At 45.0% G+C, this 18590-nt stretch overlaps 1 protein-coding gene across 3 annotated transcripts in view; it reads left to right on the top strand.

Moving 5' to 3' along the window:
• Positions 1-18590, top strand: part of CUX1 (cut like homeobox 1) — a 1097219-nt gene that overhangs the window by 424155 nt on the left and 654474 nt on the right. For all 3 annotated transcript variants that reach the window (XM_085649842.1, XM_085649843.1, XM_085649841.1), the window contains exon 10: positions 10294-10398. In XM_085649842.1, the coding sequence (XP_085505968.1) occupies positions 10294-10398 (105 nt within the window). The remainder of the gene's footprint in view (positions 1-10293; positions 10399-18590) is intronic.

Here is an 18590-nt window from a genome sequence, read left to right as displayed (position 1 = left end):
ATGCAAGGATGTGGAGTAAGCGCTACAGCGGTCAACCTCGAAGCTGTGGAACAGGGATCGAGTCTCAGTAGGTACGCTCAACAGCCTGTGATTCTGGGCAAATCACTTAATCTGCCTGTGCATAACAAAATGAGTGAGTCCGTGTGAAAAGCAACTGGTGATCATATGTAAAGCGCTCTGATTCCTTCAGGTCGTGTTTGCGCTATATAACCCACCCCCCCCAAAAAAAAAGCTGTGTGAAATTGTGATTTGAGGGGACAATTCTTCTTCACTTAAGCTATAGTTCGTGTCACCCTTGCTACGTGACTGGAAACCTGGGCCCACAAACTGGGTTCTGGAGGGGTGGTCACGTGAGAGTGGGTAGGAGGGTGGGCAGAGGGCTGGTCACGTGAGAGTAGGTAGGAGGGTGGGCAGAGGGCTTTCCACAATCCGCAGGGCTAGTGACAACAAACATGTGGGCATGGGAGGGGCAGGTAGGAACATCTGGCAGCGAGGAGAGCAGCAACTCACAAACAGATGAGGCTCTTGCGGGCACAATCAGGGGAGGTAAAAGAGGAAGAGCAGGAGTAGGAGAGGCTTATGGCGTGGCTCTGTGAGTGGCTCTGTGTGTTTGGGTGGCTTTGTGTGTGTGGCTCTGTGTGTGGGTGCAAATGCAATATGTCTCGCATTTGAGAGTGATTAAGCTATTGACATTGTAAATAACAATGCAGTTTCTTGAAATATTTAAAAAACAAAAAACAATGTCAGGAGCAATGCCAATAGCTCTAACTTTAACAATGCCGAGACCATTGCATTGTAAATGTTTGTTCTTTTTTGCACTGAACAGCACTCGTCATTGCACTGTTTCTCTGTGTGCTACCTCATTCCTTTGTGCACCACGTCAGACACCTCATTCTTCGATACACCCGATGGCAGTGCTGCGTGTTGTGTTGTGCAGGGCACTATTCTTCCCTTGCACTAATATCTCCCTTGTTTTGCATCCAAAATGTCCCTGTGGCCTGCACTTCATACAGCCTTTTCACCCCGGATGTGGTCGTTTGTCGAAATGGACTATATGGCCACGCACCCTTTTCCCCGATATCCCCCTCGCCGGGCGCAGAGCATAGCTCTGTGTGTGTGGGTGGCTTTGTGTGTGTGGGTGCAAATGCAATAGGTCTCGCATTTGAGAGGTATTAAGCTATTGACATTGTAAATAACTGCCGTTTTTTTATATGTTTTAAAAACAAAAACATAAACAAAAATAATGTCATGAGCAATGCCAATAGCTCTAACTTTCACAATGCCGAGACCATTTCATTGTAAATGCTTGTTAGGTATCCTAACAGTAGTGGAATCCTGTTCAGTCGAAAGCGCAATAAAATAAATCTATGCTGTGCGTTAGTAAAACAAAAACAGTCAGTAAGTAACTGAAACTACACAATAAAAAAAATAATAATAAATTAATAAAAATAGAGTATATTTTTATCTTAGAATAGAAACCAAAATGGCACGTCTATTTAGGGAAACCAGAGTTACGGTTTTTGAAAGATTAATAGTTCTTTTTGTTATGATATATTAAATTGTAATCGGTTAAACAGTTCTTAGCCAGCTAGCTAGCATTGCTACTTCTCTTAACTTAGGTTGACCCCAACAAGGTGGGTGCCAGTCACAGGAACATCTTAGATCCAGGGAGACAGTTAGCTTTCGCTTCCAGCATTCTTAAGGTCCTTAGTGTCTTTTGCTCCTTTAACGCTGACCAGCCAGAAGTGGTCCTGGTGCTGAAGACTCGGAAGAGATGTGATGATTTTTTTCCGGGTGCCACCCTGGGGTCCAGTGCAGGTCCAGTTGTTACTGGTGAAATGGTCTCGTGATTACAGCAGGTTCAGCAATTGCTTACAGGTAAGCAATTCTTTTATTCCTGGTGACAAGCGTTCACTTCTGCTATAGGTACCACTGACTTGGGGACAACTGGGAAAGGCCAGGACTTGTGCGTCCAGTAAGCACTTAGGGGTTCATTGGCGGTCAGGCGTTCCTGGGAGGGAGCTGGGTTTTTGAGAAGTGCAGGATTTTGCTTTTGGTGGTCCAAAAGCTTAACAGGGGAGTTGCCACCTAGCCCTTGGAGTCACTTCTGTCTTGGCACGAGTGGAACTCTTCTCCACAAGTGGGCACAACAGGCACAGTCCTATTTGCTGGTCCCTCAGGTGCAGTCCAGTATTTGGTGCAGCCTCTCTTTTCTGGGTCCAGGGAGCAGCAGGGCAATCCTTTTGTCTTCTTTCCAGTCCAGTAGCAATCTGCGGACTGAGTGTCTGGGGTACCACTTTTTCGTGTTTGTGGGGAGGACCCACTAGCCAATAGGTCAGTTGTTCCCAAGAGGTAACTCTTCCCACTGTACTTCATGTTCTGGGCGTGTGGCCACCAGACAATTCAAGAATACCCTTATCTACCCAATTTCAAGATGATGCAAGCTGCCTCACCCTGTGGGGAGCCCTGAGCCACCCCCCTGTATTTGTACCCAGCAGAACGAGCCACTCCTCTTGGACAAACGGTTTTGCAATGGTTTTTCCCTTTGTAAATGTAGAATAAAGCCCATCAGTAAAACTTCATGCAGTGACACCATAGTCGAAATAAAAATATTTAAACAATGTATGGTAAACTGATGGGCTTTGTTTAACGTTAATAGTTACCCCTGACGAAGGGCTCTTGGCCAGAAATGCATTGTGTGTACATTATTACGGCTACTCAGGGTGACAACATGCTGGAAAAAAGCTTGGATAGGCATTTCTTATGCAAGTGTAAATTGGAAGCATGTTGCCTCCGCATGAACTTTGACATCAGTGAAACTGGAATAAACTTTGATTACTATGAATTACTTAGTTTAAATTCAACTGATATTAAACTCCACTTTGCGACTCGGATCTGGGGCGCTCATCATGCACCAGTGTGTTTGTGCAACATTCACATGTGCTTGGGCCAGTGCATAAGCAGAGTTCAGCATGCCGAAAAAACCCTGTAAGCATTCTCAAATTGTTCAAACAAAATGGTGTAAATATGAAGTGCATTTGATCACCCATTCAAAAGGGTTTATTTTGCAATCCCGTCTTGGCAGTTTTAAAGCCGCCCGACTAGGCTACAGTGGCAGGCCTTGCGTCAAGTTTTCCCCTCATCACTGCAGTAGTGGCACAACTAAACTGGTGCATCCCACTAGTGACATTTAACTAATTAGCTCAGGGTACCTCTGAAATGTACACTAGTGACTTATAGGAAAGGTAAATGAGCCAATCGGGTATTATTTTATTCTACACATACTTTGGGGTCAGAGCACATGCACTGGGTCTGAACTGTAGGGCACAGTGCACTGCAGAGTTGATAAACCAGCAGCATCTATCCAAAAAGTTATCAAGCGATCATACAAAAAGAGGTACTTTCCTACAGTTGTTACATGTGTCTGTCTTTTTGGGAGGGTAAACTCCATGTAAAATATTTCAATTCGTTGTTGGATTGGCTTTGAAAACATTCATGTTCGAGGCATATGAGCTGCAGAATTCACACTCTGTGCATAGATCGCCATCTGGTGTGGGGCTCGGATGCTTTCACCTTGTTGTTGTCTTGGAAGAAGTCTTTTGTAGTCCCTAGATAGGTGACTCCTCCCTTGGACGATAGTGTGCATGGGCATCGACTCCATCCTCAGATTGTTTTTTTCCGCCATTGGGTTTGGATGTAACTTCTGTGCTCCGGTTCGGTACTATAATCCAAAGCTTTTAGCCGCGCAACCCATCAAAGAAACTCTACGGTATTGTTTTGTGCGCGTGCCCTTCGACGCGCTCCTCAAATACCTGATTCCAGTCGTCGACGCGGGCCGCTGGGCCTATCGACGCCTTTCGGGCCTACGGCTAATGGAAAGTCCTCCATTTAAAAAATGCCCCCAGTGTGGAGCTAATTTCCCACACAGCGACCAACACAAGGTCTTTAACTTCTGTCTCTCGCCCGAGCACGAGGAGACTAATTGCCAGGCCTGCGCCTCTTTTCGATCCAAAAGACTATCCGTGATCGCCGGGCCCGACAACACATTGTGGCGCAACAAGCAGCTCCGGTGCCGGAAGACATCTTCAGCAAAGGCCCCGATTTCCCGGAGGAGGATTCGGAGGATCTGGAAATCGTTTCCGGGGCAGACGACTCAGACTCCGACGACCACATCACTCAAGGTCAACGAGTGAGTACAACTGCCCCTACTCCAACCCCACCTGAAAAAAAGAAGGCTCTGGTCAAGACTTCACCTGCTGGCCCCAGTCGTGACCGAAAGAAAGCTTCAGAAGCCCCGCCCCCGGGCCCGGCTCCCAAGACAAAGGAGAAGCCTTCTGGCGTCTCGGCACCGACCTTACCACATATCAGCGCCCCGCAGACACCATCGGCACCGAAGCCGGGAGCTCATCCTACTCCCGCAGTCCCCAAAAAACAGTTGGCACTGAGCACCTCGGCGCCGGAGGAAAAGGCCCCTGATCCGAAACCCAAAAATTCGGAGCCGAAAAAGATTTCGACATCGAAGCCGAAGGATAAAAAAAACCCTTAGAAGGCTCCAGAGCAGAAATCTAAACCTCCCTCTGACCCGATAAAAGCGGCGCAGAAAGCGACTACCGAAGAGGAAGAACTTTTTCGACCGGATCCCATCGATCCAAAGCAGAAAACACTCCCAAGTGGACCCCAAAACAGGACAATGTTCCACACAAGAAGAGGAAATTGGACACCCCACACATCCCTGAGGTGCCTGCAAAGAAAAGAGACTGTGCTACTTCACCTTTACGACCCTCTTCTCCTGTTCTTCCTCCTAAGCATTTCTCTCGACTACACTCTCCCACAATTCCACCATACTCACCACCACCATAGGATGATGATGATTTAGGGGGTGGGGGAGGGAACAATGACCCTTTCACTGACCCTGATGATGACACAGATGTGCCACAGGACGATTGAGATGATTATGATGACCCAAATGGCCCTCCAGACCTCGATGCATACCCAACAAAGCCATCTCACCCAGATGACAATATTGGTTTTAGCCAGGTTATAGACTGGGCTGCCCAATACCATGGTGTTCAAATGTATTCGGACACTGCAGAGGAGGATTTCCTAATAGACACGTTTGCACAGTCACAAAAGACGGACAAACTTTACCAATGCTAAAATGTGTCATTAAACACACCCCTGCCATATTCAAAGACCCTGTAAGGGCTAGAATTCTCAACCCCAGAATTGACAAAAAATATAAACCCGCTCCCAGTGATCCTACCTACATCAAGGGTCAACTACCTTTAGATTCTCTAGTGGTCACCAACGCTAGAAAACGTGCCAACTCTCAAACCTTCGGTGATGCACCACCTCCGGGCAAGGAGTCTAAATTATTAGATGCTTTGGGCAAACGAGTTGCTGCTCAAGCAGCTAATCACTGGAGGATAGCCAATGCGCAGGCATTACCTACCAGGTATGATAGGGCTCATTACGACCAGGTAGAAACCCTATTGCAGCATTTACCTCATCAATATAAGACCAAGTCCAATGATTTGATTCAAGAGGGCAAATTATTAGCTAATGCATCAATCAAGTGTGCCCTTGATACAGCAGACACCGCATCCAGGTCCATTAACACTAGAGTGTTACTGAGAAGACATGCCTGGTTGCCCATCTCTGACTTCAAACAGGAGGTACACACAACTATCCTCAATCACCCGTTCAATCATTAACAACTGTTAGGCCCAGCTGTGGATACATCCTTAGAAAAAATTAAAAAGGACACGAAGGCTGCTAAATCCATGGGAGCCTTGCAGTCTCCATCCACACGAGGTTCCTTTCGGCACTCCTTCTATAGAGGCGCATCCAAAAATATCAGTGCAGACACTGCTTCTTCCTCATACAAAAACCCCATACAAACATCCCCTTACAGGGGATATTTTAGAGGTGAATACAGAGGAAATAACAAAGGAAGAGGCCAAGTTAACAACAACACTCACGCCCTCCCTCTAATAAACAGTGACTTCCCTCCATACCATTCCACTCCGGTCAGGGGAAGACTCTCACAGTTCCTACCTGTCTGGAAATCCATCACCACAGACAAGTGTTTAAGACACATTATCCAGTATGGTTACTGCCTGGAAGTTACAGCGGCTCCACCCAACATACCACCCAAGCAGCGTCCAATGTCCACAGAACATCTGACACTCCTCAAACAGGAAGTTCTTTCTCTGCTTCAAAAGTATGCAATAGCACCACTCCCCATACAACACCAAGGAACAGGAGTTTACTCTCTATATTTCCTAATCCCCAAAAAGGACTGTACCCTAAGGCCAATATTGGACCTCAGACCCCTCAATCTCTATATACAGTCAGATCATTTTCACATGATCGCTCTTCAACACGTCCTTCCACTCCTTCAACAAGGCGACTTCCTTGCCACACTAGATCTCAAGGACGCCTACGTTCATATTCCCATACACCCTGCTCACAGAAAATACCTAAGGTTCACACTGGACGGCCAACTCTATCAGTTCAAAGTCTTTCCATTTGGGGTGACCACAGCACCCAGGGTGTTCACAAAGTGCCTTGCAGTAGTAGCAGCACACTTGCGAAGACAACAAATCCATGTATTCCATACCTCGACGACTGGCTCATAAAAGCCAAGTCATACAACCAGTGTGTTCATCACACTCATCAAACCATTCAGCTGCTACACAACTTGGGGTTCACAGTAAACTACACCAAGTCACACTTCCAACCCTCCTACATACATCAGTACCTAGGAGCTACAATAGACACTTCAAAGCTCTAGCATACCCCAATCCGGCCAGGATAAACAGTATGCAAACCCTCATCTCCAAGTTTCAGCCCCAACACACTCTCCCAGCACAAGTGTTTATGCAACTCATAGGAATGACGGCCTCTTGCATTTTCATTGTACCTCACGCAAGACTTCAGATGCGCCCTTTACAGGAATGCTTAGCACCTCAGTGGAACCAGGCTCAAGGTCAACTTACAGATCTGGTGTTGGTGGACAGCCGCACACATCGCTCTCTGTAGTGGGGAAACACATACAATCTTTCCAGAGGGCGGCCGTTCCTAGAGCCGGTTCCACAGATAGTGCTAACAGCAGACGCATCACTCACCGGCTGGGGTGCCCATCTCCTAAACCACACGATTCAGGGCAGGTGGACCACTCAGCAAAAACTGTTCCACATCAATTACCTAGAATTACTGGCAATTTTTCTAGCGTTAAAGTCGTTCCAAACACATCTCCTCAACAAAGCTGTCCTAATTCGCACAGTCAATATGACAGCAATGTATTACATACAGAAACAAGGAGGAACACACTCTTTGCAGCTGTCTCATCTAGCGCAAAGGAGATGGGCCATTGCGCAAAACATATATCTTCTGTCAGAACATCTTCCAGAGGTGAACAATCAGATGGCGGATCTGTTAAGTCATCAAACTCAACAGATATTCGAATGGGAACTTCATCCACAAGCTCTTCAACCCTTCTTCCAGATGTGGAGCCAACCAGACATAGATCTGTTCGCCACACATGCAAACGCAAAATGCCCAACCTTCGTCGCCAGGTTCCCACGCCTGTTGTCCAAGGGCAATGCGGTATGGATGAGCTGGTCAGGCAGATTTGCATATGCTTTTCCGCCACTCCCGCTCATTCCACTAGTAGCACGCAAGCTCAAACAACAGCCTCTCAAGATGATCCTAGTTGCTCCAACACGGGCTAGGCAACCATTGTTCACAACACTACTGGAACTCTCAGTAGTTCAACACCAAAAATTACGTCTCTCCCCAAATCTGATAAGGCACCCAGATCCAGCACAACTGAATCTAGCGATCTGGCTCCTGAAATCCTAGAGTTCGGCTACCTCAACCTCCCACCGGACTGTATGAACATTATTAAAGAAGCCAGACGCCCCACTACTAGAGCTTGCTATGCAGCTAAATGGAAGAGAGTCATCATTTACTGCAATAATAACAAAATTGACCCATTGGATGCTTCAATTCAAAACATTATCAGCTATTTGCTACACCTACAAAGATGCAATCTGGCATACTCATCGATAAGATTACATCTGGCTGCCCTTGCCGCCTATCTACAAAACAGACAACATTTGTCATTGTTTAGAGTGCCCGCTATCAAAGGCCTTTATGAGAGGCCTTAAAAGGATAATTCCACCCAGACTGCCACCCTCTCCAGTGTGGAACCTAAACATTGTTCTTACTAGACTCATGGGTCCCCCATTTGAGCCTTTACAAAAATGCGAATTACAATTCCTTACATGGAAAGTAGCTTCTTGGTCGCAGTCACCTCTCTCAGGAGAGTAAGTGAGATCCAGGCTTTAACCATACAAGAACGATTCTTACAAATTCATCGTAACAAGGTGGGTCTTAGGACAAACCCAAAATTCCTTCCCAAAGTAATCTCTGCTTTCCACCTTAATCAATCAGTAGAGTTGCCAGTATTTTTCCAAAACCCTGATTCTGTAGCGGAAAGGGCTCTTCACACACTCGACGTCAAAAGAGCTTTACTTTACTACATAGAGAGGACTAAAAACTTTAGGAAGACAAAGCAACTGTTTATAGCTTTCTCTCCACCTCATAAAGGCAATCCAATTTCCAAAGCCGGAATTGCCAGGTGGATAGTAAATGTATGCAGCTGTTCTTGGCATGTAGAGCTGCAGAGATTCACATGCCCACCCACATCCCCGTAACCTGTATCTGTTCCAGTGCTATCTTACTTAGATACATTCTCATGGACATCTTAATGTTTATTACAAACTCCATCATTTCCCTTCATGGCGAAAAACAATCTGAGGATGGAGTCGATGCCCATGCACACTATTGTCCAAGGGAGAAGTCCCCTATCTCGGGACTACAAAAGACTTCTTCCAAGACAACAACAAGGTGCAAGCATCCGTGCCCAACACCAGATGGCGATCTATGCACAGACTGTGAATCTCTGCAGATCTACATGCCAAGAACAGATGCATACTGGTAAGTAGCATTTTCCTTTTAAACCAACCAGATCTTTCTTTTTGCCACTAAATTGTTTTTTTATTAAAGGTACTCTGAGCTGTATTTATTAGAGTGTGATGTACTATGGTCTTCTGATAAAGGGCCAAGCAAAATCAAATCAGTTAGACATTTAGAACATCAGTTAAGTCCTGCGTCAGCGAAGCAGTACAGGTTTCAGCAATGAACAACCCGCAGCCTCAAAAGTGATTCTACCTTTGTCACTTGTTCACTTGGATTTAGCGTTGGTCCTTGGCTGCAGCTGAACTAAAGTACACGTATTATCAGAGGGGCACAATGGAGAAACTCAAAATATGATGTAATGCAGCGCAGTGGAGGTATATTGATATTAGCTACTGTAGCAAACCTTCGGGCATTCTCATAACAAGTTCAGGAAATCTTCATTTGTATTTGTTACATTCTCTCTCTTTGTGTTGTCGAATATGACACAATGACGTGTCCACTCTATCTGTTGTGACTAATAAATGTGAAATGTTCTACAAATTTATATCCTGATTATATACGAAGTTCGCCATATAACTAATTTATCATTATGTTGTTCATGTACAAAAAAACTAAAAGTTTTAAATGTTCTCACCAGTATTTTTAGGTCTAGCAATACCCAAGAGCTTTCGATGGTGCTAAAATTATATGTATAATACATGGGGCTTTCAGTCAACCCTCTTCAACCATTGCTTTGTTGTCATTTTCTTCCACAGCTACAGCATGGTGAAAAGCTTCAGCTCAACTGAGCCAGTGTCTGACTTCACTGTGACGACATTCTGCCTTTTCACAAGTAGCACATCCCCACACACCAAGCTGTTGACCTATGGGCTATGATTGTCACAGTGTGTGCTTTTTGAGACCCAGCAAATTGATTTTATTTCGTTATATTGATGAGGGTCCGCCAGGTTCCCAGACAACATTTCCTAGAAACCATAACACAACAGCTATTGGCAAAGCCAAAGTCTGGCAGCCAACACCAGACATATTGGCTTTGCCATTGCTTCTTTCTTTCTGTAAACGTGTGAGTAGCAATGCAGATATCACCATGAGATTCTTGCTCCTACCGTCAAACTGATTTCACATGGACTTACATATTTCTTCATTGTTCTGCTTGCAAAACCTTGCTGAAGTACATTTCTTTTATTAGGCATACATTGTAAATGTTCTCCTTACTATGGCACAGATGGATGAATACCTTTGGATTAAATTCCAGTTGTTAAATTGAGGCAATTTGATCGTTTCCAATCTCTTTATTCTCTTCAGAGGGCAGAGGTGGCTCAGAAGGAAGCGGAGACTTTAAAGGAGCAACTGTTATGTACGAACAATCCTCTTCGACAAGCTGTACAGATTCAAGAGTCTCCCGACATGGTGAGAAATATTTACTTTTGCTATTTTTCCTGTTCTCTGATTCAAGTTTCATCTGGGTGATCTATCTATTCAGTGTTTGCACCTGTGATTCTGCTGCAGTGTAATAGTATAGACTAGTTTGTGCAGAGTTATTTGTTTTAAAATACATAATTTTTTCACCTATTGCCATCTTTCGTGCATATTTAACACAAGGAAACCGATTAAGTTCTTAAAACGGTTAGGTTATTTGAGGTTACCTGTAGCTATTTAGTGACGTGAGTATTTTGAATCCGTCAATATTACATTAAGTGCATTGGCTAGAGCTTCCGCATGTCTGTATAGTCCCGCTACCCTTGCGAAAGATTTGTGTCTTAACACCACCAAATTTCCCCACCCTCAGAGAAATTCTGAAGTTGTTTGACTGCAATCTGAAACTCCAAGTCTTTCTCAGCTATATATTGAGGAAGATGATTGTACACATTCTGGCCTTAAATTTTCCAAAAGTAATAAAGAAGATACTTTTTCTGTCTGATCTGTGCTTGTGGTCATTCATGGCTACTAAATAAGCTTTAACAGTTATTATCCCGATGTTCTGTTGAATAAGGGAATGACCAGAAAGTTTAACTCCAGAAGAATTAGCTATTAATTCTGAAGAAAAAAAAAAAACACTTATTGGACGAACCAGATGCACAGCTCTAAACACCACAGATCTAATCAAGATATTGTCTCTAAAATAGTTTTCGTTTGTTGGATGTGATTGGTAGAGCCTGGCAGAACCTGTGAAGCAAGCGGACTGAGCTAGTGGTGGTGCTGGTGCTGGGTGCAGGCGGAGGGACTGCACTTCTTTACACTGTCTGCCTTCAGCGCTCACTGCACCTGGACCCAGGTCTGAATCCCGGATGTGTACTGGGCGACGAGCAGGGGAGAAGCCGAGAGGTTGGCGTGTGAGCGGGGTTGGGGGCCGAACCCTAACAAACTGAACCCGGGTGCAGTACAGTGAGAAAATTGCCCAGATTGTTGCCTCTGCCCCCAAACCACCCGCAGCTCACCAAGAGCCGTAAACCAGGCAGGCTCTCTTAGTATGGGGACATAGAAGAACATGATTTGCCCATATGTTGTGGGGGACTTCACCTTCAGCCAGCTTTGCGGCAGATGTCACCTGAAGGCAGCCAGGCAGCAGTCCATCTTCTCGGCAGCCCTCCTAAGGGCTACCCAAACTCCCAACAGTTTCCAACTCCACGGGTCACAAGAGACCACAAGAGTCTATGACCTAGGAGTGAGAGACCCTAACCACCACCTCTCTTTGGACTCTTACTGCCACACTGCTGCAGATCCCGCCGTAGGTGCCCATGCAGCAGTCATCCAGTAGCCCTTGGGCAGGGTAGCGATAGACACAAGCAGGGGACATAGTAAGGCTGCAGGGGTGCTCGTGTCCTCCTAAATTCCTCTTTAGGAGAAAGCAGCACCACAGCAGCCTTTCCAATACCAAATTCCTCCCGGAGAAATCTGTCACCTATCTAGCAGCACTAAATAAATTGGATACTTGTGCTAGGGAGTAAATCGGAAACACGCTTGAACAAAGTCATCGGTGGCAACCGGACATGCAAAGTGCTGAAAAGCAATACCACGCCCACAAGTACAGTAGAGCAGAAGTTGAGGAGTGGAAGAAGGGTGATCAACTTAATAACTAGAAAAGTGAGACCATGTCATGAGGTCGAGACGGAAAAGGCTCCCACATATTGTAGCAAAAAGGAAGAAAAGACTTCAACTTTCACAATGAGCAATAAGTATAAAAGCAAAATCACTAAGAGATAATCATTCATTACTTTCTCCGGTACCCCTCATGTTTGAAAGATCTCAGAAATTCCCCAAAGATTTGACTTTTTAAAAGGCCCGAGTAATATTCTTTTTTCTATGCCTTGCGGCTCGAATATCCTTGCAGAACCTACATTACCAATAAAAAATACTAATTGTTCACCACAGATTTCTAGAACTAAACCGGTCTCTCCTGAAGACAGATTTGAGCGAAGTCCAAAATCGGATCTGGGGTACAGTAAAGAGGCTGTGTGGGGCCCAATTAGTGATCTCGAATTCTTGTCGCTAATTCCAATATCACCAAATCAGCAGCATCAAGAACAGAAACAAGTACATGGTGATTTGTCGACACGGCTTCTAACGAATGGAAAACCACTTCCAATTGAAGTTAAAGTAGAAGTAAGTAGAGGAATAAACCCAGCTGTGTTGAAACCAACACCTTACGAAGGTCCTGAACCAACAGAACCATACCATGTGATTCCAAAACCTGTATGGGACGCTCCATCTATTTTTAAAAAAATCCAAAGGAGCAAAGAGAAAGCGCAATGAGCTCAACCTCACAAAAGGATGCATCGGAAGTGGAAAATATAGCTTCTGTATGGGGCATTTTGTGTAGGACATCGCAGCTAACGCTGGACGCAGGTGCTGCCCGCGCTGGTAAGAATGATGGGGCAGAGTGAAAGGAGATTCAACAAGGGAAACTTGGATTTAAAAAAAAAGAAAAACCATTCGTCGAATGTCAAATTAACCCTGCCCCACTGCTCTTACCTGCACAGGCCCACCTGGCTGGACGCCCTGTCTTATCGATCAGAAAAAATGCATGTTCAAATTGATCTATTAAACGTAATGCAGCCTCAGTTTCTGGTATTGACCAGAAAATGGGCAAATTAAATAATTTGATCTATATTCCACAAAAATATGCAGCGTCAGCCACAGTAGACTGACTGTACATGCGCTCCAAGGGTAAACAAACGTGTCACAATTCCTGAGGCAATGACTGCACTGATAGAATCTCCATGGAGCAGCAAATCCTACGCACAAGATAGGCACAAAACCGCCCAACGAAAATATGTAGATCTTCCCAGGAAATAAAAGGAGACGAGGGCTGTTCAAATCGAAACAACCCAAAATAGAAAATATTTGTGGATAATTCTGTCGCCAAAAACGGATGATATGGATGATCATAGGAAAACCAGTTCAACATGTAATGGCAATTCACCATTAAAATAATGTTCACGCATAAATACCAGTCCAAGAGGAAGGCATGATGTTCTGAATAGTGGCAACATTCTTAAATTTCTTCAGGCAATGCCCTCCCTAGCAGAAATTACCTCAGCTGATATAGACTTTACTGACTATTGATGGAACTGCCAGATAAGAAGACCCAAGAACCAACCATCGTTACGTGGGCACGTAAACCTACAGCTAAAATGGTACTTCAAGAAAATGACTGCCTACAGTCCTGGGTATCCAAGTCGCATTGGCCCCTTTATCTGCCTTTCCAGCACCATTTGCTTCAGTAAATTCGGTATCAATAATAAATAATTATGGAAACAGACAACCATACTCAATTGTGAGAGAACCGGTAGGAAATGCATCCAGCATGTCATCACTGCATCAAAAAAACAAGGTAACACTAGATAAAATGGGAAAGATGAAGCTAAAAAAGATTGGCTAACTGATGCCCAGCATGGCAAGAATCGGTCATGATATCTATCACATGGTCACAAATTAGAAGAATCTCAGATCGCTAACGAAATAGGACTATTAACAATGTGCTCTTGGAATATTATTGGTGCATTAACCAAAAGTCGAGATAAAAATCTTACAGTACTCCTGAAAAATAATCATATAATGCTTACACAAGACATGGGCATTACAGCCGTTCCCAATAAACAGCTACGTAGGCCTTTTCTCCACGGATAGGAAATTTAACAAAGCCGGACACCAAATGAAGGTTTAGCCACATTTGTAGCAATTGCTCTACAGTCAGAAATAGAACCGATTGATACAGAAGATTAAAACATCTTAATAATAACACTTAGAAAGTGGCATAAAGATGCAAAAAAATCCTTTTTTTCTGGTTAATCTCTATGTGCCACAGAGTTTAAGAACAAAATCATCAATGGTATGTAAGCTCCTGAAAATAATTATTGAAAACTCCCAAGTAGGTTTGTTTCCAGATATTCTAATAACTAGGTGTGAGAAAGTGGCTCTGTATATACTGTTCCCAAATAGGTACAGTGTGTACAGTGTCCACAGTCCCCAGAGGTTTGGCAGAGGCTAAAGTTAGATATAACCTTACTCTCTAAAGTGGTAGCTTGGTCGATCAGTAAGGCAGTATCAGAGGACAGTGTAAAGCATTTGTTGTACACACTGAGTCAGCAAATGGTCTCACACACTCAATAACTGAACTCTAGGCCAATGGTTTATATACAAAATATAGGCTTGTTTTATTTTAGAACCAACAATAGGTATTAAAATATACTTTCGTAGAATGAGATGCTTTAGATAAATACTTTTGCTATGTGCAATTTACTTGTGTAAATACTGATTACAGGTTTTTGCAATAGGCAACACAATTTCAAACACAATAATGGATTGAGGTCAATGGAAGTTTTAAGTTATTTGTAATAGATTACTTTCAGGATTACTTTTGTAACTCCAGGACTGGATCATAGATTCAGTCCTGGGACAGTTCTTAGAAACAAGTGATAAAAGTCGACTTAGTTACTGTTGTGATTTTTAGGCAATATTTTGCTATTTAAAAAAATTGACAGAAGAAATTTCATAGTAAAACAGTCAATGATTTCCTAAGGGAGAAAATTCAAGTTGCAGGTAAAGTAGGTTCTTGTTACTTTTGTAATCCAGTACTGGGCTCCTAGACTCAGTACTGGGACCTCTATCTAAAACAGGTAAGTAATTACGTTTTCACAGTTGGTACGATTTTTAAAGAATATTTGAAGTTTGCAAAAATCGACAGAAGAAATTTCACATAAAAACAGTCAATGATTTCCTATGGAAGAAAATTGGGTTACTGGTAAGTACGGTTGTGAATTTATTTCAGGGTCAGTGCTAGGCACCAACATCCAGCACTGGGATCTCTCCTAATAGCAGGTGAGTATTTTAGTTTTTGTTACTCGGTTGATTTATGGTGAATATTTTAAGTTTTAGAAACTCCACACTTAGAAGAAATTTCAGAAGAAACCAGTCAATGTTACCCTGTGGAGGAAAATTGGGTTATCGGCTTTTGGGTAAGTACTCGACTGGCAGAGTTAAGGTTCTGGGCACAGACTCAGGGGTCTCCCAGGGTTAAGTAGGTACAGTTGTTACACCCTCAGCGGCACAGGGGCAGCTGGGTGCAGAGTGAGTTGGGCCCAATGTTATCCTATGAGAGGCAGGGGGGCCTTGGTTGGTGGCTGCTGACTAGCAGGCCACGTGGCTGTGGGACCTGGGCTCCTGGTCACTTGCTCAGGGCAAATGGAGAAGTAGATAGGTGTAGAGGTTACACTGCCAGGGCCACTCGGGCGGCTGGGTTGCAGGGTGCTTTTGAGCCTACGGGCGCTCAATGGGTTTCAATGGGAAAGCTCCTGGTTGAACAAAGGCTGCAAGCTCGGGGACGAAGATTCTTCAGTGCCACCACCATTTCGAGAGGTAAGTTGGGTAGTTGGAGGATAGGTAGGTACCCAGGATTTGGGCACAGGGGCCGCAGGGTGCCGGGTGCAGTGTGCCTTTTGGTGTCGGGAAATCTTACCCTCTGTTGATCGCGGTTGGGGGGGTACCTGGTTCTGAGGCTGCAGGCGTCGTCAGGAGCGTCGAGGTGAGTCCTTGGGTGCCGGATTTGAGGTCACAGTCGCCGGGGGGACGTCCTCAGGGTCTTTGTTCACTCCGGCACAGGCCAGGCTTAGCGGGTGCAGAGTGTGCAGGGTTCGCGGTTCCGGGCTGATGTCAGGGGTTAGAAGCTGGTTTTGAGCAGAGCCTCTGCTCATGGGAGTCCCAGGTGCTTAGAGCCAAAAGATAGCCAGGTCCTCCAGAGTTTGTGAGGTTGCTGGCCACAAGAGGTGCCGGGATGGAGCAGGTTCGAGGGTCGACAGGCCGGTAGGGCTGGGGCCAAAGCAGTTGGTGTCTTCCTCTTCTTAGCAGCTGCACGGCAGGTCTTCTTTGTTCTTGCTCTTCTTAGTTTTTTGGAATCTGGAATCTAAGGAAGGAAGGTTCAGGGTGCCCCTTAATACTAGATTTAGGGGCGTTACAGGTAGGTAAAGGGCAGGAACCAATGGGTCCCTGCTCTGTGGTGGGTACACCCCCTATCCTGCCACTCTCCTGTGGGAGGGGGCAGTAGCCTAGTCCTGATTGGGCTGAGCCTCCCATCTTCAAGATGGCGAGCGCCCGGAGATGTGCTTCACCTCGCCTCCCCCCCCCTGAGGGGTGGGGTTGGCAGGCTGGCACATCCCCTGCCCTTATTTGGGGTTACCGGCCAGGCTTCCCGCCAGAGTGGGGGTAGCAAGTGGCCTGGGGAAGCTCACAGAGGCGGCATGCCTTTGAAGTTTCCCCCTGTCCATCCTGGGGGAGGAGACCTAGCACCTCGCTCAAGATGTGCATTTTTGCAGGCCCACGAGAGTGGGGGCTCTCCTACCCAGGGGTCCAGCAACATGGCTGCTGTGTGGCAGCCTAGGCAGCCGACCAGACGTGGATTGTAGGTTAGGTTTCAGGGGGCATCTCTAAGATGCCCTCTGGGGTGCTTGGTGCATTAAATCCCACACTGGCATCAGTGCGGGTTTAATGTGCTGAGAAGTTTGATACCAAACTTCCCAGTCTTCAGTGCAGCCATCATGGTGCTTTGGAGTTTGTGATGACGACCTCCCCGCACCATAAACTCTTTTATGGCGGCACTGCACTTACAGTGCCCAGGAATGGACCTGGGTACTGTAGGGGCACAGGGCTCATGCTCCTGTGCCCACACAACTGGCATAGGGCACACGGCTAGAGGGGTGGCTGATGTATGCCAGGGCAGTGTAGGTGGTGGGCATGGCACACAGGGATGTGTGCCATGTCGACTCTTTGTTTTGTCTTGTACCCAGACACTCAGCCTGCAAGGGCAGTGTGTGTGTGTTAGGGTACAGGGCCTCTAAGGGTGGCACAATGAGTGCTGCAGCCCTTAGAGGCCTTCCCTGGTCACAAGGCCCTGGGTACCATTTACCAGGGGCTGACATGTGGCCAGGGTTTGCCAATTTGGGTTTGAGGTTTTTAGGGAAGGAACATAGGCCCTGGGCACCTGATTGGCAGGAGTCCAGGACACACTCAGTCAAAGTACATTCAGCAATTCAGCAAAAAGTGGGGGGCATACCATGCAAGAAAGATGGCACTTTCTCACACTAGGGACTTCAATATGAACTTATTAAAATCATTTCAGCTAGAGGAGCAAATAAATCAGCAGGACAATATATTTGGTCAGTACCAACACAGGTCATGAGAGACACAAATAAAAGATTGAGTCATGCAAATGCAATTGCACTAATAACATATTGTTAGTCCCTTGTCTTATGAATTCTCAATGGAAGATAGCAGCAAGACTTCCCTCCAGAATGAACCTATGTCTGACTGCTGTACATCATTCCAGTGATATTTCTACGCAAGTGCATCTCTAGACACTGATGCACACAGATAATTCAGTGTAAAAAAAAAAAAATAGAACAAATCCTCCTTATTTTATGTGGGTTATTATTGCTTTATTTATGTCCTATTAAGCTGGGTTTATTCCCATCTGGTCATTTTCTGTTTTTTCATTGTTGTATAAAATATATTAATAAAGGGAAATTATGCAATTTGAACCTCCTGTCTAGGTGGAAAGAGGAGTTTTCAAAATACACAAAGGCCATTGATGGGGACAGAATAGGAAGTGAAAGAAAGAAAAACCTTTTAAAACATTATTTAGGATCTGAAGGGCAAGCTGTTTTTAGAACTTTACCTGTTCTTCAAGCAGTTTTAAAGAAGCTCTTGTATGTATGGAACATAGGTTTTAACCTACCACTAGCATTGCCCTTAATAGATACAAGTTCTATACTCGTGTCCAGCGGGAAGCAGAATTTTTTGATGACTTCTTGACGGCTCTTAGAGCACTTTAACTTTGGGGCCTTTTGTGATGAGATGATTAGGGATTAGATAATTGTAAATGTGAGAAGTAAAAAAAAAACAGAACAACTAATGATGTTGGGCAATTGAGATCTACAAAATGCGATTGCAGGTACTAAAACATTTGAGAAGTGATAAAAATGGATGAAAACTGTTCAAGATGTTGGGGTAAAGAATGAAAAAGGTATGCCCAAGCAGGGAAGAGGACTGATGAAATGATCATGTGTTACAGGTGTGGCAGTTAGTCATGTGGATTCATCTTTGCACTG

This window comes from Triturus cristatus, chromosome 3_2 (assembly GCF_964204655.1).
Source record: "Triturus cristatus chromosome 3_2, aTriCri1.1, whole genome shotgun sequence".
Lineage (NCBI taxonomy): Eukaryota > Metazoa > Chordata > Amphibia > Caudata > Salamandridae > Triturus > Triturus cristatus.
Note: the sequence above shows the minus strand (reverse complement) of the source record. Positions and strands in the feature narration are given on the sequence as shown.